This window comes from Trichoderma camerunense, assembly GCF_050948025.1.
Source record: "Trichoderma camerunense strain CBS 138272 chromosome Unknown V8C40scaffold_15, whole genome shotgun sequence".
In the NCBI taxonomy this organism is placed as follows: Eukaryota; Fungi; Ascomycota; class Sordariomycetes; order Hypocreales; family Hypocreaceae; genus Trichoderma; species Trichoderma camerunense.
Genome location: NW_028145355.1, coordinates 240,586 through 264,516, shown reverse-complemented (window position 1 = coordinate 264,516; position 23,931 = coordinate 240,586). Strand labels below are relative to the sequence as shown.

Here is a 23,931-nt window from a genome sequence, read left to right as displayed (position 1 = left end):
ACGCTCGGGCTTTTCTCGTCTTGCTGACCTGCTGTTTTCTCTCTGGTTTCTTTTTCCCCTTCTTTTTTTTTTTGCGCGCTTCCCTTTTTGCGTGGGAACGTGAGAGGAGAAACGGGACAGGGGGCTGCTGCTTACAGAGAGAAAACGGTTTGCCGGTTCAGGGATGAGCGGGCGAAAGTGAGTCAAATGTCTCAGCCTCTTCTGCAATTGATTCATTCAAAAAGCCCCCAAGAGGTAAAAGGAAACGAGCCGAGCCAAAGAAATTTCTTCAATCCACGAGATGTGTTTCAAACGGCTGAAACCTTTGGCGACGATCTCTTGGCCAGAATCAGCAATAAACCAGGCACATCGACGCCATCTCATTTTTTTTTTCCTTTCTGATCTTCACTCACACTAATGCACCGTCGACACCACAACTCTCTCACCTTGTTCCGCCTTTCTCAGTTTCTTCTCTTTGTTTACTATTACTATACGATCTTCTTGAGCTAAAGATTTAAAAATACTTCAAACCGTCATCACAGACCACTTTCCCCTCTCAGGCACAGAACTAAGTCGCGCATTTCTGGGAAAAGCTGCCGCAGATCGAATGGCGATGGCCTTTCTGAAACACTTGAGCTGCGGCTGAGTTCGGAGCTACTCGCTTAGCACCAGAAACAAGCAAAAGCCATCATCGCGAGTATCTTCAAGTACCTCCTCTTGTCTCCGTGACGCCCGTATTTGGTAACAGTAATCACGAGGCAAATTTGGCAGTAGTTGAAACATCAAACGCTGAACAGGCTCCGTCCGTCATTCTCACGCGCCGGCCCGTGGAACTTGGATGAGGATAAAGTGCTAGTACTGGCGCTGTAATACAACCCGCGCGTCATAAACGGGGATCCCCTCTCCCCCTTGTCTTGAAATACGGAGTGCTCCGTATTACCATCCCGCTCCGTAATGGCTCTACACCGAATCGAGATTTGCCCATCATGCCATGGCTCATCTAGTTGCCGTACAGTAAAAGCACACTGTTGAACTCTCTTCAAATCTGGTCTGATTTATGATGTAATGCCAATGCCAAGAATATATTGACTCTACCAAAGCAACTATACACATGTCTCCCTTGCTTGCATCGTGATGCATCTCTCAAGCACAAATCTCCGCTTCAACAAGCTCCTCAACTCAGAAGGAGCAACGCTCGACGCCAAGCAAGTACTGCAATCATATGAGCATGGGATCATGATACAGTCCAAGGTTGCATCTCCAGCACAGCCTCAACATCGCATTCTCGTAACCGATTCAACAAGTCGGCTCATTATCAGTCAGAGAACCAGACTGAACAAAACAAGAAACACCCAGAATCAGCTCCAGAAAAAAAAAAAGACCAAACCCCCATGCCCGCCTGACTAAAAAGCCCCTGGCGCAGCCGCGCTGTCAGAGATAGATTGGGGCTTCCCATTTTTTTTCCTCTTTCGCAGTAACAGAGGTTGAGAAAGCCGAGGCTTCCCTTCTCTTTCTCTCTCTTTGAGAATCCTTCGGCCACCAACCCCGAGTTCTCGGTGATAAGATATGATTGAACAGTAGTTAACAAGATGTGATCGTAAGAGGAAGCTCATCTAAAAACGATTTGCACACACGCACCCAACAAGCGTCTTACACGCATCAAAAGCGTTGCATCGCCCAAGCAATTCCCAATCCTTCGCTATTCCCAGCACCCGTCATTCCCGCGCGAGGCTGTCATCCAATGTCACCCTTACCACCCACCCTCAACTAAACAGAAAACGAAGAACTCGGACAAAGATTGAGAGAAAAAACGTGGCTTTCAAGATTGGATATCCCCCTCCCCTCCCATCTCTCCACTTTGGTCGCGAAGCCAACCGGCACGTTTCCCTTGATGGTTTCTTCTTCTCCTCTTGTTCCCTTGCCCCCCTCGGCATAAGTCTTTTCGAGGCTTACCCCTGCCAGGCTGCAGCTCCTGTCATTTCTTATCATCATTACGAAGACAAAGCCACGAAAGAAGAAAACCACCGGTCTATTCTTTTCTTTTCCGAATTGTGATAAGCTAGCTAGTATTAGAACAAAAACTCCTCGTGGCATGCCCTTTCATGTTTCATCATCTCCTCCCCCCTAGTCAGGACTCTTCCATTTGCCACCCCAAATCACCAACCTACGCCACATCTATCTATAGACACCACGCGCTCGTCTTTCGTTTATTCCATAAAAATGACTTCTCAAGATCCTTCATTAACGCATGAAATCATCAAAAGAGAAAGGCCCACTTCCCGCTTAGACCCGGGTCCGGATCCCTTCTCCACGGAAAACGTGTCAAAGTGGAAACAAGGGGAAAGCCAAACCCTGAAATTCTTCTTCTGAATACGATAAGTCTACCGAGCAGGAAATGAAGAAGCCACAGTGACAGCGAATCCCGATTAATAATGCTTGCGGAGAAGAAGGAAAACAAGGTTAGTCATTCATTGATTGATCACATCATGTACGCCAAATAAAAAGAACAAGGGATGCATGAATTGTGTGATATCAGACCACGAGGTTTTTGTGCCTGTCAAGCAAGGGTCCGTAAATTAAAGATTGCGCTTCCTCGCTTCGCCTCCTAGCATCAAAGAAGTTCGACGAGAAGAAATTAAATCACGTCACATCACATCAACGTCAAATCATTGCATTTCCTTGATACACTTGCGTGTTATCAACCTGCTCTTGCATGTGTTTGTCTGTTTGTTTAGTTAGGTTGTTTGTTTGATACAGCAACTCAGCACCGCCGCCCCCTGAATTAATGAAATGCAGCAAAGTGTACTCCGCAAGCCACAGATAGATACAACGGGACTCGTATTAGCCAGAGATGCTTGGAGATAGTAGATAGATAGTCGATAGATAATACAGTTGACAAAAGAAAAAAGGCTACAAGCATAGTCTCAACTCCCCGATTCGTACAGGTATACAAAGTTCTTTCACAAAAATACAAAACTTCAGAATAGAAATCAACGAGCAGAATTAATCCTGTCCAGTCCGCCACGTCAAACACAAGCAAAAAAACCTCTCATAGCATGACCAAAACTCTTCGTTTTTCCCCTCTCAAAGAACACCAACAACACGAGCACATATCATGCAATAGTATCACCCAACCAGGATAGCGCTTCCTGTCTATGACGAAAACAGTTCTTCTTGCGCTCGCTGTCCCACGGCTATTCTTCTTTCCATAGTATCCCGAAAGCTTGTCTCTCATCTCCGTTCGACAGGGGCAAGGGGCCCGGAGCACGTAACAAATAACCAGGATATATAGTATCCTTCTCCTCCCTCACCCTTGCCCAGCTGATAGCTTCTCGTTTAAAAGAAGAAGAAGAAGAAGAGAGAGAGAAGAAAAAGGCAACGCAGTGATGCCGCGGCATCTGCCAAAAGTGGTCCCCAAGCCAATCCCCGGGTTGACATCCATCTCCCTCTCCACTCGTATCTCCGCGTATGCCGGCTGCGTCAAGAGTCGTTTGTAAATGCTTCCGTCACGATGCCTGTGCCTGTATTACCACAGCTCTCTTCTGTGTCTTTGGTACTGACAAGAAGGGGCCGCTAAAAAGAATTGTCTCAAGTTTCCACCCCTTTCATATATAGAAACAACAGCCTGTACGCCATTCCCACTCAAATCCAGATGAGTCCAGTCCGGTCCAGTCCAATCCAGTCCTATCCGCTTCGCTCCGAGACCAGAACCGAACCGTATCACATATATATCTCGCCAAAAGATAAGACAAAGTTGCGCATGTGCTTCGGTAGCACCAATATAGGTTATATAGCGAGAGAGAAGATGAATGAGCGCCACCGCTCCATGGCTGGCTCGATGAATCATCAGCCGCTCGTGCTAAAGTAGTAATTCTCCCACAGATATTCGTAGTCCTGTAGGATTCCGCCGAGGAAGCTCGGCATTCTGCTCGTCACCCCGTTGACGGCCCCCTTAGTCACGTTCTCGTAAAAGGCACCGCGCATCATCCACCAGATCATGGCCCAGCCTCTCTTGTTCCACTCGTCTCGCTCCAGAGCCGAGGTTCGCAGGCTGCGCTGGCGGAGCTGGCGAGCGACGTATTCGACTGTCACACCCACCAGCCACGGCGTCCACGACTTCTTGTTCTTTGTCCTAGCCAGCGCCACTGCGTAGATCAAGGGTGTCAGGATGTGCAGCATCTCGGCAAACTGGCCGCCTCCTTGAAGAGTGTTTAGGAGCTTGTTGGCAGGCTTGATGTCGTCGGCCGTCAAGACGCGCCCCAAGAGATACGAACCAACATCACCAGGGTTGGGCAACGACGGCAAGCTCATGCCTGTCCGCGGCATCGTCCATTCCTTCTCGTAAGCCGGCTTCGGCGGCGTGCTGCTACTGACGAGGACGGTGGATCCGTTGGGCGAAGTCTCGTCCATCAGCTCGCTCTCGCTCCTGTCCGTCACCAGATCCTCGTCGACATCGTCGTCCTCGGGGATGGGCTCTCGCTCCGGCAGCACCGGTGTGACGAGCGGGCGCGACCGCGTCACGCGCAGCAGGATGAGGCGGCAAAAGGCCTTGATGGCCTCGAGCAGCACGATGACGTTCCACCGGGACTTTTCGCCGCCGCGCCGCTTGGCGCTCATTTCGCACAGCAGCTCCGTGTAGACGACCATCTGCAGCACCATGGCTATCCTGCGGTACGTCTTGCTCTTCTGCGTCCAGTATCGCGTGTAGCGCGCATGAGCCGACCGGACAGGCGGCGTCGGCAGCTTGGACACTGCCTGCGAGAGGATGCCGTCGTGGTAGAGCGACAGCAGCTGGACGCCCGAGTGAATCGACTCGGAGGCGATTTCAGCATCGCGAAAGCGGCCTTTTTAGTAGCAAGAGTTAGCTTGAGCTGCAACCTTTAGCAGAGGAGAGAGATATGGAGAGAAACAAACCTGGAATGATATACGTCAAGCTCCTCAGCGCGCTCTCAATCTGCGACACCTGGCCGGCGTTCTTGGTGATGAACTCGTCGTACATGCCGAGCCATTTCGGCGGCATCGACAGGATCTGGCCGGCCGTTACGCGCCGCTGAGGCCGATTGGGCGCCGGTTTTGTTACATTTGCCGACATTGCATCTGCTTCCTGCGTCTGTTTGCTTTGTGTCTCGCCCAGACGTCTCGTCTCGTCTCTGGATGTCGTGAATCAGTGTCCTTTTACACTTCTATCGCGTGCCGCTGTAGCTGTAGCTATGACTCTGGGCTACTTCTCAGACGCCCAGCGCTCGTTTGCTTTCGCGTCCCGCCTATTGTGCTCCCTCGTAGTCGCCTAGCACCATGTCGAGGCGGCGATTGGCGATTGGGCGGTTGTTTCGTTGTTTGTTGTTTGTTGATGGCAAGTTGAGATTTCAGCTGTGCGGCACGAGGTCCAATGATACCGGGAGATGACGCTCAGAGGAAGCCGAGGTAACATACGCCATTCATTAAACGCCCCTTGTGGCGCATGACCGAGGAGTTGCTTGTGGCTGTGGCTGAGATTTGCTGGCTGAATGCAGCATTGCCTACCCTGCATCTTGCTTATGATTTTGGGGGAAATCATGTATCTATTGGTGATAAAGCGCCGATATATGGGAAATGAATAGTGGATAAGATAAATTGTCTTCTATAAAACACAAGAGTATGATATTTGAAGGTAGTTACTAAAGGGTTGCACTGTGTTTGGATGGTAGAATATTCTAATTCAGACAGAGAAATCTATTACCCACCTACAATAATTCGAAGTGGAATGACAATCCTCGAGCACTTCATCAAAAGACCAGCATCAAATCATAAAAAAAAAAAAAGATGGTATATGGAAACTAAATTATAGATAAGATAGATTGTCTTCTATAAAATCTACAACTATGATATTTGAAGGTTAATTACTGTATGAATGCATTGCATTTGAACAGTTGAGTATTCGAATCCAAGCACCGTGATCTGAAAAGGAATCCTCTAGCACTTCATCAAAAGACCAACATCATATCATTTCAAAAGGTGATATATGGAAACTGAATTATGTATGAGAGAGACTGTCTTCCATAAAATACACGAGTATGATATTGGAAGGTTAATCATAGATATATTGTGTGTGGATGGTTGAATATTCGAATTTAGAGTTAGCTATCCACTATAATCCGAGAATGAATCCTCCAGCACTTCATGAAAAGACCAACATCACATTATATAAAGGGACGGCTTGTTATATAAAAAAGTCGGAAGCAAGTAACAAATTGGTTTATTCCTTTTACTATATACCAAAATCCCTCCACACCATGATAAAGCAAGTTCCCAATGGTATCCAAACCCAGTCCGCGTCCGTGAGGCGCACCGCTTCGTTTATATGTACGCAACCCCGAAGTATTACTACAATAGAAAAGAGGAAAAAAGAACAGCAGCATCAAATCTTGATGAAGCCAGCCTGCTCCAGTTCCGGGCCAATAGGCAGCAGCGGTCTCCCCTGCATGGGAAACGGCCAGAAGAGCGGGTTTTCCGCCGTCTCGGCCGTCTTCTTGATATTGGGCGCCTGCAGCGTTTCCACCATCTCGGCGCTGGGCCCCCAGCCGCACATGAAATCGCTCTCCTGAACGTTTGGCGCAAAGAAGTTGAGGCTGCTCGAGTACGGCCTCACCAGGTTGTCGGGGTCCTCCGGCGGCACCTTGTCGCCGTCGACATTGACCTCAATGTTCCACTTCTTGGCCAGGTATCGCAAGATGTTCAACGCTTGCTCGGCAAAGTGGTGGCACGGCGCCATCTCCGTCAAATCCGCAATGCCCCGGCTGAGGGCCTCGGACACACGCGGGTCTATTTTGGCTGCCTTCTTCATCTTCTCTTCGCTGGTTTCAGAGCCGTCGCTCTTGACCATGCTAGCACCTATCGCCAGATGCATAATGGCCGACGTCAGGACGAAATATGGTACAAATGACGGCGTCCTACGAAGCGTATAGAGCTGGGCATAGGACGTTAATAAGCCCTGGATCGCATCGGCAGCTTGCGAGCAAACGTCTCGCGGCGATACCTTGGACCCGATGATACGGAGCTTGATCAGGGGCCTGAAGAGGAGGAGGATGGCGAAGTGATAGTACATGCTGTTTTCCCACAAGTAACAAACATCAGCATCAAGTAGCCACGAAAGGCCAGGGTAGGAGGGAGAGGATTCTGCTTACTGAGCAAACAAGACAGCCGGAGTAAAGTTGTGTCCCAACCTCAAAACCTCGGGGATGCGGTCGTACCAGTTTAGGTACTGGGTGTAAATATTCAGGAGATCCCGCGCGGTAAGCGGCCTCCCGGGAGAATGGAGAACATAAAGAGACTGGTGGACAAGCTCACTGAGCTCGCAAAAACACTTGTAAACTGAACGTACATTGGATGGCTGTTCGCAAGACCGTTGCAACGGCTCGCCTTCGGATACATCATCGTCAGCATGTAGGCCCTTAGTATTCACTCCAAAGGTAGTCGTGCGATCCTCACCGTCGTCGGTATACGGTACCCAGAGCGAGGCTTCTATGTCGCCGATGATGGCCGGTTTGGGTGGCAGGTGAGGAAAGCACGAGCACTGCGGTAGCGAGCCCGTGGCTAGAGACCATGCACTGGAGGGAGGGGATTCAGGTTAGATCTGTTTAAAATGAAGAGGTAATGGCCAGATTCAAAACTCACTGATCCAAGGCAAAAGCTCCCCAAAAAGTTGCCGACTGGACAGCCAGCTCATCTTCGTCGTCCTCGTCATGGATACGATGCAGGCCCATCTCCACAGCAAGTCTTATGCTCTGGCCAGCGTAATACCAGCTCTCCGAGTCGCGGCCGCAACTGGCCTCGCGGATCGACATGATGCCCAGAGCCTGGATGGTCGTCAACGAGTGATGGTCCGTCTCCTCGTTGAAGAGCCGTTGGCTCTCCTTGAAGAAGTGATCGCCGGAAGAGTAGGGGTCGTTGGGGTTGGCTCTGGTCATAGGCTGGGTAGAGAATCGACAGCCAAGGGCAAGCAGCGCATTGACGAGTATTGGGGAGCAGTACCGATGTCTTCCATCCTGAAAATCGCGGAGAAAGTGCTCCTTGCTGAGCGAAGCAAAGGTGGGATACTCCCAGCAAAAGTACAGGGCCAATAGGTGCTGGACCAAGTTAAAGTCGTTGGTGATGCTGGTCCAGGTCCCAGCCGGCTGCTTGATTTCAGGCTCGTTCAGCGGCGCCAGAACTTGCTCGATCCCCCGGTATCGGTGCATGCCGTCGGTGAGGTGGTCGGTGTGCATGCTCTCTGCCCAAGAGCCAACCCGCGACTGTGGTGCAACACTCATCTCGGAGGTCCAGTTCATCAGGTCCGGGTGAGAGCCGCTCCGGGTCGAGCCGCCCTGGCTTTGCGACGAAAAGTGCCAAGGGCTGCCCGGACCCCCCATCTCCATGGGAATCGACCCGGGATCCATTGTGAGAGACATGGTCGGAATGGGAGCTCCCGAAGCACCATAGGCTGCCATGGCCAAGTTGTGGTCCATCATGGTGGGATCAGCATGCTGCGCATAGATCGAGCTCGGGGGGGCCTCGGTGACATTGACGCTCCCAAGCCACTCGGAGATGCTGTCGACGGACTGGCCTCCGCGAAGGCGCGCCAGAACCTCTTCCCACAGATGCGGCTGTATCAAGGCGCCAAAGACTTGGTCGGAGGAGCGCTGGCGCAAGCGCAGGGACTCGATTTCCGTACGCAGGGTTTCTTTGGATTGGCGAACGGGAACTTCGTAGACGCAGTCAGCGTCCTTTGTGGTTTTGCAGCGCGCGCAAGGCTGCTGGCCGTCGCACTACAAGATGCAAAGCCGCGTTAGCATTTCGATACGGCCCTTTCAGTGGAAAAGGGCATTGAGTGGGCGAGCAGCAAGGAGCACACGCGACCAAGTTCACGCTGACATGGCGTGTGTGCTGTCTTTAGCTCGGAAGCCCTCTCTTTCTCTCTTATCTTACCTTTGCTCGCTTCTTGCGGCATTCCGTGCAGGCATTGGGCGTCACAACCCCCAGCCCACGTCTGCGCTTCGACAGCTGAAGCAGCGTGTTGGACGTCGACGGCCCAGCCTGAGTCGTCTGTGACTGCGGCGTCGTGTCGCTCCTGTTGCCGGCGCTGGCGCTGGTGCTGCCATGGTCGTCGTCCGCAACGGCCTTGGCCTTCCCCTTCCCCTTGTCAGCCGCCAGAGGGCGCTTCGGGGGTGTCGAGCCCTTCTTCGGCATGGCGGCAGGGCAATGCTGAGTGTAGAGGGCTCAACTGAACTGCTTCAGCGATGGGGAACCAGGGCGGTTGCAAGGCTCGAAATGCGGTAGCTGCAGCCTCGTGGTGGGATAGACATGCTGCGGGGGGAAAGCTATCCGAGGGCCTTCGAGTTCGGGGGGGAGGCAGGACGGGAACTCTGAGGATGGGGCAGGTGGTCTTGCGGGAACCAGCTCAGTGTCGAGGAGGCATCAGAGCCGGTATAAAAAGCACGAAAACGGGTGAGGGTGAGGAGGATGAAGTTCTATGCAAGGGAGAGGAAGCGTCGCGATGGATGGAGGCGAGCTTGGCCAGAATAGCGGGGCGGGACGAGCTGCAGTGGCTCCAGCACGTCAGTGCGCATTTCATTCAGCCGCTAAATCTGTGGACTGGCCGCTATTCGACCACTAAAGCTCGGGGCCGATTCACCACTGCGCGGGCCCGGAAGCCGCTAAAGCCCACGGGGGGGCAGCGAAGCTTCCAGTGCGCTCCATGTGCTGTGCGACCTTAGTAGGTACCTAGCCGCGAGGCGATAGCGCCAACACCCTTCGGCACTTTGGCCGCTGGCGCTCTACTACTGTATCCAGTCACTGATATCGAACCTCGAAATTTAAGCCAGCTCGATCGAGCCTCGCAGTGACCAGACCCCAAAGATAACCCTGAATAGTGGCTGAACGCATCAACTTGGGCAATCCATGTTGATCGTGCCATCAGCTGGCAAAAATCAGCAGAAACATGACGACAGCAGCAGGGAAGTAAAACGAGGCGCTGCAACTCTGCACGCCCAAAAAGCAAAACCTACAGTTGGAGCGCTTGGCTACCTTGCCTTTAATCTCGGCGAGTTACTTGTATCTCTGCCATTGGTGGCCTTGCGACTCTGGAATTTGCAGTTGCAGGCTCAACTCATCCATACATGCATACGACGGTCGGTAGGCGAACTGATGGTCGTCCAGCAGGGCCCTGCAATCCGTTGATAGGCCTTTTCAGCGATTCCGAGTCCCCACAGGCACCTCCAGAATAGCAGCAGCTGCAGCCGCCCCCAATCCCGAGTGGGGGAGCCGGTACCTGTACGGAAGCCAGTGGAGGTGTAACGTCAATGCTACAGGTGATGTATCAACTCCAAGTTCAGCTCAACCGGGGCAGGGTGTTATTGCAGGGCCAAATAAATTCAAGGGATTCAAAAAGCAAGTCCTACGAATGCAAGGCGAGAACACAAGCGTTGTTCTCTCATTGACGTGTCGTGTGAATTCTGCACTTCTCATTCGCTGTCCCTTTTGCAATGCAGCCTTTTCCTTGGCACTGATATTATTGAGGCTGGCGTGTACCTCAAGGGCTCTCAATCAGGACTTTCTTGTTGCTGCTCGCGGGGAATGATGCGCCATGAGGTCATTCGAGACTTGAGCGCTACTAAATGGTACCTGTGGTTACACCTAGCTCAGCGTCGCACAAGCGTACAGCAGCTGTAGCGCCTCCCGTACTGTCGGGTAGCGGCGGTGTTCCTTAGGGGACCTGGGGCATTGAATGATCCAAGATGAACAGCTTGTACAGGTACAGCATTCAACACATGGACATTGAACCTTGAACCTTGGACTTTGGAATATCAGTCCACTTTGATAGGCACATGTAGTCAAAAGCCATTGACACATCAATTCCGATCTTGTTATCTGCTAAACTTAGTAACAGGCACTCTAACTTTCTTGGTAATCGATCAAGCGCCATTCAATCCATGGTCACTTCCAATTCACTCCATCTTCGCTTTGGATATGTTAGCCCAGTCCTTGAATATCATTAATACGCAGCCTTGTGATACCCAGATACGGTAGTATTACTTTGAAGCGGCACCAAATCATGTCACAAAACACCAGATACTAGACGCGAGTTGCTCTGAATTCCGGTTTTCATAAATACTGAATAACACTTTTTTGCTTAGCCTGCCTTTTGCCATAAAACTTGATGCCCGATCCTAATCCCAGTTGCCTACTCAGACCCTATCCTTGCCAAAGCCTTGCCGCCAACGCCACACATGTAAAAATATGCAAGCCCTTTTCCTTAGTGTACACCTTCAAATTGCAAAGCAAAGCAAAGTCCGTCGTTTGCCGTCCCAATCTCACTACTACCAGCGCAGAGAGCCCCCTAATCTATCAACACCCCTGTCAGGACTTCGGTGATACTTGCTGGGACTTGCTGTACGCTCTCCCTTGCCTGGGCTGCGTCGTCCTACGGTGCCGTATGAGAAGCCTGAGCCCAGGCTCATTTTCCCAAGTGACATGTCACTATCGATCCTATCATCCTCGATAAAGGCATACCGCTGTGATCTGGGGGTCTCGAACCGCGTTCTAAAGTGTGCTGGCGTCGTGTCTGGGCCCATAATGGGAACATGAGAGAAGGCTGGCGGATGCGCTGGTGCCACTTGTGCCTTGGAACGTCCCCATCCCAGCATGACGTTGGAAAAGATGACGAAGACGGCAATTGTGGCAAACATGATCTGGAGAAATACGTGTTAGCGACTGGGCTGGGATGCATTGAGTTGGGTTGCCCTATACTTACCCATGCCTTGAGATTCATTGCGTCAGCAAATTCGTTGATAACCTCTGCAATTTGCTTGATCGTGACTCTGACGCGCATAATGGCGTCGGAGTCTTGAGACATGCAGTCATACCAGTCGTCACACAGGACGCGCAGCGCTGGCAGGTCCCTCCTCTTGGCGCACTGGTTGCTGGTGTAGTGGTTTTGGCATTCTGTGATGCGAGCCATAATCTCCATCCGGGCCATTTCGTTGGCATTTCGAACATCTGATCGCACTGCGTCCACAACGCTCCATCCAAAGTACATGATGACGCCCATAATGAAGCAATTGAGGCCGAGCTGTAGCCACCTGTATATCTGGTCGGGAGCGCCTGGGTATCGATCCATTGTGCCCAGGGCGGACAAAAACCAGCCCTCACTAGGCGGAAGATTCGGGGCTATCTGGTGCGTCTGCTGCGATGAGGATCCGGGCCGTGATAACACTTTGCTCGGTGATGTGACTCGATAGTCTGCCATGCTAGTCTCCGAATCTGACACATCGCCCTCCCAACCTGGGGGTAAATGCCTGATCACGCTGCTAACGTCCTTATCTAGATTGTGCCGCTTCCGCTTCCTAAGCACCTGCAGCTCCTTATCCCTGCTGAGAGGTCGAATCTCGCCTTTGCCTGCCGCAAGCCTTCGAGGGGAGCTCCTGTTATAGCGAGTGTTCTTGTCAATCTTGGTCGGAGTCGTGTTGCTGATCGTTGCGTCGCTCATGCGATCCGACTCGGGGGTGTCGTTGGGTAAGATGGAAACGTCGGTTTGCGCTGGGCTGTCGTCGGCGCACGAGACGAAGGAGGCATCCGTGAACGAGGTCTCGGCGTCGGTGAAGGAGGTATCAGACTGTTCCAGTTTCCTTGGTGTTGTGAATGCAGGGTTGCGAAATGGCGGTGCCACAACCTGGGGGGCGAGCTGGGGAGTGAAGAATGATCGCGTGGGCGGTTTTGATGAAGGTGTTCCAAAGACGGAATACGAAGTTGTCGGGGGCGTTGTGGATGGCTTGAGAGTCGAGCCACCAAACACTGCATTTCACATCACGGTCAGCTATTGTAGATTCAACCCATTCGCAGATCCAGAGTCTCCTGGCGCGAGCACTTACAATTATCTGATCTCTTCCTGGCCACCTGGGCAAACGGACTGGTGAGATCGACAGGCCCAGAGTTCTGGTACTCCCACTCCATGGGAGCTTCAAAAGTTCGACGCTCCATCGCGACGCTGAAAAAAATGGTGGTGATGCGCTGCGATGCGATGTAAAGCGATGTGATGCGATTCTAAACGAGCGAGGTGCAAAAGTAACAGCTTGTACAATGCATGATGAAGGTTCCGGGATATGCTGCACTCAATATGTAAGCGTCGATTTGCATGGGTTGTTTATTAGCGACCTTGAATGCCGGACATGTGCCAATCGTCAGTGGCAACCAATTAGCCCGGGCCAGAGTAAACAAAAAACTAGCTTGGTGCCTGAGGCTGCATCGCATTAGTGCCGCCCCAAGAATGCTTATGTCATCAACGCGCTGCATCTCAAAGGCAACCAGATGGAATGAACGTTTTTTCCCAGCTCAAGATTGTCTCACTTTCTGCTCAGGTTCAACTCATTGCTGGCAACGAGAATTCCATTCGAATCTTGGATCCATTCCCGCGAGATTAGACGTTTTATTTACCTCAGTCTTCTCTCACCTGCCGTCCCGATCAGCACGGGCTGAGCTTCGAACAATGTCTGATCTCGATTCGCCGGCCAACGAGCCAGTCGACGATGGCCAGGAGCAGGGATTCCAGGATGAGGTTGCCGACGCCGACTCTGACCGCGACTCGGATCTGCTGTCGGAAATCGACGAGAACCAGTTCGAAGATTACGATCCCGAGACGGCAAACATTGAGGATCGGCCGGTGGAGATTGACGAGGACATAGCCCGTACTCTCAAGGCCACCAAACGCAAGCGTGCCGAAGGCGAAAAGACCTCCAAGAAGCCGAGAGAGACTCGCCGTGAGAAGCGCAGGGAACGAGATGACGATGCGTCCATGAACGATGGCTCCAGTGGCGAAGCAGAGAAGAAGCCGCGAAGGAAGCGAGCCGAAACCGAGAGGCGCCCAAGAGTCAAGCCCACGTCCCCCCAGCCCGAGGAGAACGATGAAAACCTCACGCCGGAACAGCGACAGAATCGCGAAATCGACAGGGCTCTGGATGCGGCCATGAAGAGCCGTGGAGCTGCCCCGAAGCGCCGAAGAAAGGACGAGATTGTAAGTTCTCTTCCATGAGGATTCTCGTAGGGATCTAGAAGTTGACCGCCGATGACTAGGACCTCGAAGATGAGATTGACGAACAACTGGCTGCGCTCAAGGTCCAGATGGAGCGTGCCTGTCAGGCGGATAACCAAGCGCGTGAAGCTGGACAGCCTGCCCTCCACAAGCTCAAGCTACTCCCCGAAGTCGCTGGCCTGTTGAATCGCAACAACGTGCAACATGCCGTGCTCGACCCAGACACAAACTTCCTGCAGCATGTCAAGTTCTTCCTGGAACCGCTCAACGACGGCTCGCTGCCCGCCTACAACATTCAGCGGGATATCTTCACGGCTCTGACGCGTCTCAACATAGAAAAGGAGGCTCTTTTGAGCAGTGGAATCGGCAAGGTCGTCTTGTTCTATACAAGGAGCAAGAAGCCAGAGCCCAGCATCAAGCGAATGGCCGAGAGGCTACTGGGAGAATGGAGTCGTCCGATTCTCAAGCGAACCGACGACTACAAGAAGCGCCACATTGAGACTCGCGAGTTTGATTACGAGTACGTATATTCTCTGTTGTCTTTCCATGTCCATCACGCATTCGCTAACACCATGTTACAGGGCTGCTAAGTTGGCTCAACGCCGCAAGCAAGGCTCTCAGTTTACCCTGTCCCAGCGACCTGCCCAGTCTGCTCGTGATGCCGAGCGTGAGCGGATGCTTGCTCCTGTGGGCGGTGGCAATCGGGCTCGCATGGTTAATCTCCCTGCTAGCTACACTATTGCCCCCAAGAGCACCTTTGATGGAACTAGGAACACCGATCATCGGCCCCTTGGTGCTGGAGGTATGGAGGCTTTCAGAAAGATGACGCAAAAGAGCAAGAAGAGGGCTGCCTAGAGGGCGTTCTAACCATTGTGTGCCTTTTCTACCTGTATAACATGCCAGGCATGATGGTATTGACGCCATCAACCAACAAAGCCAGGTTGTATACCGTTGTATCAAGGGGATATTCCTTTTTATGCTTTTTAATTCGGGGCATATCGTCAAAGACTCGTCTGGGAGGGGCATCCGGCGTTTTGGGAGCCAGGGGAACAATAAATACTACGTGCAAGAATGCTTTTACGATGATTCGAAAAATCTAATACCAAATGATATTTGACATGTTTATCAGTGGTGCCAAACAAGCAAACAGCAGCTTTCTTCGTTCTCGAGTCAACTTACAGCGCCCTTTTGTATATGCAGATTAATTTACAAAACCAATAGGAGTTTATCAAACGCAGTTTTTTCCTCAATTTCCTCCATTGAAGCGTGCCTATTATTACGCTAAAAAGTAATATAACAAGGAATTATAGGCATTATCCCCACCTCTTTCTTTCACAGCATCGATATAGCAGAGTACGTAAAGGCATACATATTCTCGTTGGTTAATTGCATCAATATCATCATGTCTGGCATGTTCTATAGCCCAGCTTGAATTGCTACATATCAGAATTCTCGATTTTCAGTATGCTGTTCTAGTTAATCTCACTCCAACTACATCTTAACAAAGTGTCCAGAATGATCTGCCGTGGGTCAATTGCATTATGAGGAGATCCATATAATTTTGCTTAAGCATCAATCTCAAACCAGATAGTACATGATTTGAGAGGCAGAGTTGAAGAGACACCTGTAATACCGTTTGCCATGTTGAACCCCCATCCATATCTATCACTAACAAATATCTGCCTTGGAGAGGATGGCTGCCACCTCACCAGCCCTAAGATTCTTATCAAATGACTGGTCTAGCTGGCTGAGGATTCCCGTTCCAGTGAGCTGCCCATGAAAGTCGACTGAGAAATCGCTGCGGTGAATCTTGGAAGTAATTGTTGCATAGATGGTTGGGCCGACCGCACTGATTTGATATGCAAACTCGCCGGAATCCCTATAAGAGCTGTCAAAGTGAATGCGAATCCATTCCCTATCCGATAAGTTGAACGGCCCGCAATCAATGGTGAGATTGACATTGATGTCGAGGTAGTCGTCGGTGAGGATGTACTCTGTTATATTCCACTTGAGGCCGAGATTGCAAACCTCGATTGGCACAGTTGCATTTCCTGTGATTTCAATGGGTGTTACTTGGCGCACTTCATGGTCATTGGCAAAATGAACATGAAAATCGTTGGCCGTGTTATTCCAGCAGCACTTGGTCACAAAGGTGTCGTCAGGAATATTTGGAGTCAAAGCCTGAGAGTTGTACTCGCATTTTCCTTCGCTGAAGATAGCACCACGCTCGCCATCAGTGCAGCAAGTTCTGCCATCGTGCGAATAGGTGACTACAGCTGCGCCGGAATTAACTCTGTTGGCGATACCGGCGTTAGAGAGTGAAGCCAGATGGAGCACGGCGACGGCCAAAGAGAGAAGACTCTTGGTGAAGATCATGGCGATGAGAAGGTGGTTCTGATGAAGATTAGGAAGATTAGCTATTCGGTCTTCGTGATGGTGGACATGGTTGATGAAGCAGGGAACAAACTCTTGGGGCTATGGATCTGTAAAGTATGAGTTTCTGTCGATGCTAAGAGCTTGGCTACAGTTGTCGTTCGCCTAGTTTATGAGGGGATTTCCGTTGACTTTTATAATTTTTCTATGATGAACGTCTTTGCTAGACCCTCTGTTCGTGCGCCATCTCATGTCTCCCTTTCCTGGAGAAATCTTTGCCGACTAACTTCACTTCAGTGGTCCCGAATCACATTGACATGAACTGTAAAGGTGACTGCTTCCTTGCACCGCAAGCCTTGGCTCTGTTCCATCAATCGGGTCTCTTCATTTTTGTCATGATGTACGTCGGGAAGTGATGTGCTGAGATGACTCGGGTGATAATCCACAAGGGCCACGACCACCTATCATTTGATTCAGATTCCTCATTGCCAATCACATTTCTGCGAGGGGTCTCATATTACCGTGACAGTTCTTTGAACATTGTCGGAGCCTCTGGTCATAGTCGATATGTATCTATTAAGCTATGCCATTGGGTTACATGTACTCTGGCCCCCATCTCATCATATCCCACCTCTTACAATGGTAAACCAAATTTCATCAGCTTGTCATGATGCCAAAATATAGTAAATCATTATACAACATTGTAAGATTATCAGTTTGCTGTAGGACACATAAATTGCGGCTTCATTAAATACCTTTTACTTTCCGGCATGGCATTTTCCGGGCCGCCTGTGGTGACATCCGTCTTATCTTTGGCTGAGGAAAGGCTGAGACACGGCTCATAAAGTACGTCACTTGGGCAGCCATATACTATTACACATTACAGCAAAAGATTTGTCAAATATTGAATTATCAAGAAGATTATCCTACCAATCGTATCTCTGACGATTGTAGCGCACGGGTGTCTTGATACAGTATCATCTTCGGTTTACAGCATCATTCACGCAGCTAAGAAGAACAGTAATATCAGTCTGAAAGGATAGCTACACTTTGAAGCGGATTGACTTATCGTAAACTGGAAAGTCAATGTGTTACCTCACAGAATATTGACTCCCCAAACTAGCTAGGTGAGGTAGCACTTCTGCTGTCTCACTATGCACGTCACAGACCGGCATATTCGTCGCATAGTTTTGGATAGCAGCCTAGGTACGTTATATCTGGCCATAGTGGCAATTAGGCTTATAGTTATTGGGGGTCGCAGAAAAGTGAATGAGGCTGAAATGAAAGCTATAGAACCCGAACATTGAGACATCGCCAAGGCCACTCTCAGTCCTCGGAACAATATATCCCTTAAGAATGGGGCCGTGACACATATTCTTGACTCACAATAAGATAATGGATATTATGAGACAAGATTCTGAGTCGCCATATGAGAGTCCCAAAACTTCTTCACAAAATGGCTTCACCAAAGGGCTGGGTAGAGAGAAGGGAGACGCGCGGAATACGTGATAGACGATAAGTCGATTTATTTATCATGAGATAGGATGGTTCTCATCATACTCACTTCAACTCAATGAATGGTGAAGAAAGTTCACCTACCACGTCAAGGAACAATGAACTGGTCCATGTTTTCATGTTTGACTTCTCATGGCCCTTGATTGGCTTTCCCATACATAAGACTACAATGGCGTCACAATACAGGGAAATTGATAGCAGAGGAAGGCGATGATGACTAGAAGAGCTCTCTAATATAACTATTCTTCAAACTTGCACGAAAAGCGACACAGAATGTGGTCTCTCAGTCTTCTTACAGCCTAATATTCTAGAGAGTCAAGTTGGGGAGACAGAAAATCAGGAACTGGAGAGATTTTGAACACACATCACTGTCAAAAAAGAATATACGCCTATAGTCCTTTCATGTTGGTAATGATGGTCAAGCTGTGCAATGGGTGCTCATGTTTAGAGTTTGTGTGTCCCACTTATTCATGTCGCGGTCTCTAGCGCTTGGTGCTTTTCGAGCTGTCCTCCTGCTTGACGGTGCAAGTGCGAGTGCACATTCCAACATCAGGTGCTAACGGCATCTCACAGCATCCAATCTCAACGTAGCTGAGTTCGCAGCAATCCTGGCGAATAACGTCCATTGGTCAGCGGCTTTACCAGCTGTTTACACCAGATGACTCATAATTGCTAGGTTCTTGAAGCTCCGACTTCACTGCTAGATACCTGACAATGACTGTAAATACATGCCTTCACGAAGTTCGTAGATGGTAACTTTCTGATTATCTCCTGGGTAGAAGCAATTGCTGTTCCATCATCTGCATCCATCATAGCCACAATCCAACGCAGTCATCGTTTAGGCGATCGCTGTGGCCTATAAATCTGCAAAGCCCGCTAAAGCACGCCTAGTACAGGAGGTGGGGCGCTGTATCTGCACGCTGCAGGCTTATCGATTGCTTGGTGGGGGACGAACTATGACTGACACCTCAAAAATTATTTCCAATCTATCGTCTTCCTACTATCAACCCCATCAATCCCAATCCGACCGCCGCAGCGTCGCCTCCGCCCGGGCCTTCGGAAAACGAATCGAATATCATGTCTTTATGATAGACAGCGCAAATACAACCTCGGCAAAGACGAATCCCAATCCAAAAGAGGCGATACCATGGCGCACGCCGCGTTTGTGAGCTCCACCAAGGAGCAGCTTGCGGACAACCTGCCCAAGCGCTTCAAGGGGATCAAGTTTGGCATCCAGTGAGTGTTTGGCTGCAGGGAGCTTCTTCAGGGCTTCGGCTTTCTAACAGCGGCTAGATCCAACCAGGACATTGTCAACCAAGGTGTGCTGGAGGTCTCCCAGCGCATGCTCTATGATATCGACAACAACCGATCTCCGCTTATCAATGGAGCTCTCGATCTGCGAATGGTGAGTCTGCAACTTCAGAAGCTGTTTGATATGCAAACGCTACAATTTTCGTGTCTTATACAGCACCCTGCTAACCCTCTTGTCCCAGGGAACCTCGAGCAAGTCCGGCAAATGCGGCACCTGTCAGGAACCCCTCAAGTTTTGTATCGGTCACTTTGGCCACGTCCGACTGGCCCTCCCTGCTTTCCACATTGGCTACCTTCGCTTTATCCAGACGATCCTCCAGAATGTGTGCAAAACCTGTGCCAAGGTTCTCCTCACCGAAGAGGAGCGACGGTCTTTTCTACAGGACCTACGCCGGCCGGGACTCGACAACATCCGCCGAACTCAGATTTGCAAAAAGATCAACGAGCAGTGCAGGAAATGTAGGCAGTGTCCGTACTGCGGCGAAATCAATGGTCAGATCCGAAAAGTCGGAGTCCTCAAGCTCACGCACGACAAGTTCTCCGCGTACAAGAAGTCGACCTCTCAAAAGAAGATGCCTCCGGAAAGCAAGCTTGCTTTTGATGCTTCGTTTGACGAGGCCAAGAAGTTGAACCCCGATTTGGATAAACATTTGGTGAGGGCAATGGAGGATCTGAACCCTCTTTGGGTTCTCAACCATTTCAAGATGATCACTCCCACGGACTGTGAGCTTCTTGGACTTGACCCCTCAGAGGGTCGCCCCGAGATGTTCATCTGGCAGTTCGTTCCCGCTCCGCCCGTATGTATCCGACCATCAGTCGCACAAGAGGGGGCCAGTACGGAAGATGATCTTACCGCAAAGCTGGCCGAGATTGTCTACATAAGCGGACTGATACGGACAGCCTTGAACAAAGGAAAGCCAATGCAGACCATCATGGAGCAGTGGGAGTACCTTCAGTTGCAGATTGCCATGTATGTCAACAGCGATGTCCCCGGCCTTAACCAACCGGGCTTCGGCAAAAGCATCAGGGGCTTCTGCCAGCGTCTCAAGGGCAAGCAGGGACGATTCAGAGGAAACCTGTCCGGAAAGCGAGTCGACTTTTCCGGCCGAACCGTCATTTCACCCGATCCCAACTTGGGCATCAATCAAGTGGCGGTGCCTCAGCTTGTGGCCAAGAACTTGACATTCCCCGAACGAGTTCAAAGCCAAAACTTGGAGAAACTGCGACAGTGTATATTGAATGGGCCAAAGGTCTGGCCCGGAGCCAATCATGTCATCAAAGACAACGGAAACTGGAAGCAAGATCTGCAATTTGGTGATAGGGCCCTTGTTGCCCGAGACCTCCGAATCGGCGATGTTGTCGAACGTCATCTCGAAGACGGAGACGTGGTTCTCTTTAACCGACAGCCGTCACTGCACAAGCTCAGTATCATGAGCCATCTTGCAAAGATTAGACCATGGAGAACCTTTCGTCTCAACGAATGTGTGTGCGGACCTTACAACGCCGATTTCGACGGTGACGAGATGAACCTTCACGTTCCGCAGTCCGAAGAAGCCCGTGCTGAAGCAATTACCCTCATGGGTGTCAAGAACAATTTGGCCACGCCCAAGAACGGAGAGCCCATTATTGCAGCCACCCAAGATTTCATTACCGCGTCTTATCTTCTCAGCAGCAAGGACAGGTTTTATAACAGAAAGGCTTTCTCTTACATCTGCACTCACATGATGGATGGTAATACTCAAATTGACCTTCCTCCGCCGTCAATCATCAAGCCCGAAGCCCTCTGGACAGGCAAGCAAATCTTCAACGTGCTTATGCGTCCGAACAAGCAGTCGCCCGTCCTCGTCAACTTGGATGCAAGATGCAGAGAGTACTCAGCTAGGCCTGGGCAATGTCCTGACATGGATCCAAACGACGCTTGGCTAGTCATCCGAAACTCTGAAGTCATGTGTGGTCGCATGGACAAGTCCATTATTGGTTCCGGCAAGAAGAATTCAGTGTTTTACATTATCCTCCGAGATTTCGGCCCCGATCATGCCGTCATGGCTATGAACAGGTTGACGAAGCTGTGCGCAAGACAGCTAGGAAACCAGGGCTTTTCGCTCGGCGTTGGTGATGTCTTCCCCATAACCCAGTTGACCAAGTCCAGAGACAGGCTTGTGCAGGACGCCTACGACAAGAGTGACGCGCTTATCGAGACCTTCAAGCAGGGCAAGCTCGAGAAGGCTGCCGGATGTGACATGGAGCAGACGTTGGAGATTTCCATCTCTGGTATTCTCAGTAAGGTTCGACAGCAAGCCGGTCAACAGTGTGTAGATACACTGAGTCGCAACAATGCTCCGCTGATCATGGCCAACTCTGGTTCCAAGGGTCTGCACATCAACGTCGCCCAGATGGTTGCCTGTGTCGGACAGCAGATTATTGGTGGTCAGCGTGTTCCTGATGGTTTCCAGGACCGTAGTTTGCCTCATTTCCATAAGAATGCTCGCCAGCCTGCGTCCAAGGGTTTCGTGCGCAACAGTTTCTACTCTGGGCTTTTCCCGACAGAGTTCTTTTTCCACGCCATTTCTGGACGAGAAGGTCTTATTGATACCGCTGTCAAAACGGCAGAAACAGGATACATGTCAAGACGTCTGATGAAGTCCCTAGAGGATCTTTCGACGCAATATGACAACACTGTCAGGACGTCGTCAGGAACCATTGTACAATTCCAGTTCGGTGCCGATAAGCTCGACCCTGTCGACATGGAGGGTTCTGCAGTGCCTGTCGCGTTTGACCGCACATGGACTCACGCAGAGAGCACCACCTGGGACAACAATGAGAGATCATTGCTTCCTCACGAAGTGCTCGAGGTGTGCAGTAGCATGCTGGACAAGGAAAAGCTTCGTTACCAGAGACGCCGCTTGGTGGATAACGCGCTGCTCGACTATTCCGATCCTACCGACGAAGCTCTGGACGAACACGAAAGCGCACGAGGCTTTATTGACACAATCTATTCATACGTCTCTGATCGAGCACAGAAAATGTCCAAAGCCCGCGCACTTGTTGGGTTGGATCCCAACCCGAGCCAAGACGAGGTGGTTGCGGACGCATCGGCAGACCTCAAAGCTCAGCTGGCTCGCGTTGACCGAGTTTCCAAGGTCTCCATGACGACGCTGCAGAGGTTCGTCAAGGAGTGCCTGGAGAGATATCACAAAGCCCACGTCGAGCCCGGCCATGCTGTGGGTGCTGTCGGAGCACAGTCGATTGGTGAGCCGGGAACACAGATGACGCTCAAGACTTTCCATTTCGCAGGTGTCGCCGGTATGAGTATCACTCAGGGTGTTCCCCGAATCAAGGAAATTATCAACGCGTCCAAGAATATCAGTACGCCTGTCATTACCTGCCCCCTGTTGAACGACAAGCAGATCGAGGCCGCAAAAATTGTCAAGGGACGAATCGAGAAGACATATGTCATTGATGTTCTGAAGGCGATTGAAGATGAATGGGTCAGCGACCGAGGTACCATTGTTTTGTACATTGACATGGAGGCTCTGCAAAACATGCACCTTGGCATTGGTGTCATAGACATTGCAGAAGCCATTCTCAAGTTCAAGAAGCTCAAGATCCAGCCAACGGACATTTCTGTCGGGCCCAACTATATCAAGATCTACGTCCTCAACAGCTGGGTGGATCCCGATGCAGCCAAGAAGCGACAGCGCAGTCTTGCCTCTCTTACCTTGACGGAGGAGGCCCCCGATTTCCTCTTGCGAGTCAATCACCTCCGCCGCATGCTTCCCAAGGTTCCCATCTCGGGCTACAACGAAGCAACGAGAGCCATCATCCAGACCTCTGAGCAGAGCGAACACACCGTGCTGGTCGAGGGATACGGATTGCGCGCATGCATGACCACGGAAGGTGTGATTGGCACCAAGTCACGCTCCAACTCTGTCATGGAAGCTCGTGACGTGCTGGGCATTGAGGCTGCTCGAACCACCATTGTCGACGAGATTTCCAGTGTCATGGCTGGTATGGACATTGACCCGCGTCACATCCAGCTGCTGGCCGATGTCATGACATTCAAGGGAGAAGTCCTCGGCATCACCCGTTTCGGTCTCTCCAAGATGCGAGAAAGCGTTCTCCAGCTGGCCTCGTTCGAAAAGACGCCGGACCATCTGTTTGAGGCCGCAGCTGGCATGAAGACTGACCGCATCGAAGGTGTATCTGAGTGTATCATCATGGGACAGACGATGAGTGTTGGTACTGGTTCGTTCCAGGTTGTCAGGAGGCTCAACATTCAAGAGTGGGAGGTCAAGCCGAAGAAGACGCTCTTTGAGGATGCCTGGGCGGAGACGGTTAAAGCGAAGAAGGAGCGGCGAAAGCTAAAGGGCATTTAATAGATGCAATGAGTTGAAGGGAATGTTGCTGCATGCTTAATTTACGAGACAGATGCTGAGGAAGTCATCTCTGTTTGGCATCGTCAAGGATGGGTTTTACGTCGACTTGCTCAATTTTGTATATATCCGGCAAGTTTGTGCCTCAAGGAAAGGTTCATTTGCAAAAAGCATATAGGTTACATGGGATTGAGAACTGGGCACTAAATGCATCATTGAAACAACAACTGCTCGCTTGTCTTACTGCTATCGTCTGCGCCATCATTTGCTTGGCCGAACTTGTTTGCTGTTTGACATTCTTCCTCTCATAGGGACATTTACTATTCACTCATGATTCGA

At 50.7% G+C, this 23,931-nt stretch overlaps 6 protein-coding genes across 6 annotated transcripts; 2 read left to right on the top strand and 4 right to left on the bottom strand.

Annotated features, from left to right (window-relative positions):
• Positions 1–3,825: 3,825 nt before the first annotated feature.
• On the bottom strand, positions 3,826–5,071 carry V8C40DRAFT_268302 (peroxisome membrane protein; the record flags this gene model as incomplete). Its single annotated transcript, XM_083219945.1, has 2 exons — positions 3,826–4,823; positions 4,894–5,071. 2 exons carry the CDS (start codon positions 5,069–5,071, stop codon positions 3,826–3,828), a joined length of 1,176 nt encoding a protein of 391 aa, XP_083070440.1.
• Positions 5,072–6,193: 1,122 nt separating this feature from the next.
• On the bottom strand, positions 6,194–9,458 carry V8C40DRAFT_251712 (transcription factor domain-containing protein). Its single transcript, XM_083217241.1, has 5 exons — positions 8,923–9,458; positions 7,633–8,762; positions 7,447–7,565; positions 7,143–7,377; positions 6,194–7,064 (listed from the first exon to the last, which is right to left on the bottom strand). Exons 1-5 carry the CDS (start codon positions 9,181–9,183, stop codon positions 6,377–6,379), a joined length of 2,433 nt encoding a protein of 810 aa, XP_083070439.1. The 5' UTR covers positions 9,184–9,458; the 3' UTR covers positions 6,194–6,376.
• A 1,609-nt stretch (positions 9,459–11,067) lies between these two features.
• V8C40DRAFT_64684 (Di-sulfide bridge nucleocytoplasmic transport domain-containing protein) lies at positions 11,068–13,167 on the bottom strand. The gene is made up of 3 exons (XM_083223229.1): positions 12,864–13,167; positions 11,747–12,786; positions 11,068–11,684 (listed from the first exon to the last, which is right to left on the bottom strand). The coding sequence occupies exons 1-3, from the start codon at positions 12,970–12,972 to the stop codon at positions 11,313–11,315; spliced, it is 1,521 nt and encodes a 506-aa protein (XP_083070438.1). The 5' UTR covers positions 12,973–13,167; the 3' UTR covers positions 11,068–11,312.
• Positions 13,168–13,331: 164 nt separating this feature from the next.
• On the top strand, positions 13,332–15,270 carry V8C40DRAFT_251709 (transcription factor SPN1). The gene is made up of 3 exons (XM_083217240.1): positions 13,332–14,002; positions 14,062–14,540; positions 14,602–15,270. Exons 1-3 carry the CDS (start codon positions 13,478–13,480, stop codon positions 14,873–14,875), a joined length of 1,278 nt encoding a protein of 425 aa, XP_083070437.1. The 5' UTR covers positions 13,332–13,477; the 3' UTR covers positions 14,876–15,270.
• A 418-nt stretch (positions 15,271–15,688) lies between these two features.
• On the bottom strand, positions 15,689–16,396 carry V8C40DRAFT_281152 (uncharacterized protein; the record flags this gene model as incomplete). The annotated part of the gene is made up of 1 exon (XM_083221539.1): positions 15,689–16,396. One exon carries the CDS (start codon positions 16,394–16,396, stop codon positions 15,689–15,691), a length of 708 nt encoding a protein of 235 aa, XP_083070436.1.
• Positions 16,397–18,915: 2,519 nt separating this feature from the next.
• V8C40DRAFT_251707 (uncharacterized protein) lies at positions 18,916–23,920 on the top strand. The gene is made up of 3 exons (XM_083217239.1): positions 18,916–19,144; positions 19,202–19,313; positions 19,402–23,920. The coding sequence occupies exons 1-3, from the start codon at positions 19,056–19,058 to the stop codon at positions 23,593–23,595; spliced, it is 4,395 nt and encodes a 1,464-aa protein (XP_083070435.1). The 5' UTR covers positions 18,916–19,055; the 3' UTR covers positions 23,596–23,920.
• The last annotated feature ends 11 nt before the right edge of the window (positions 23,921–23,931 follow it).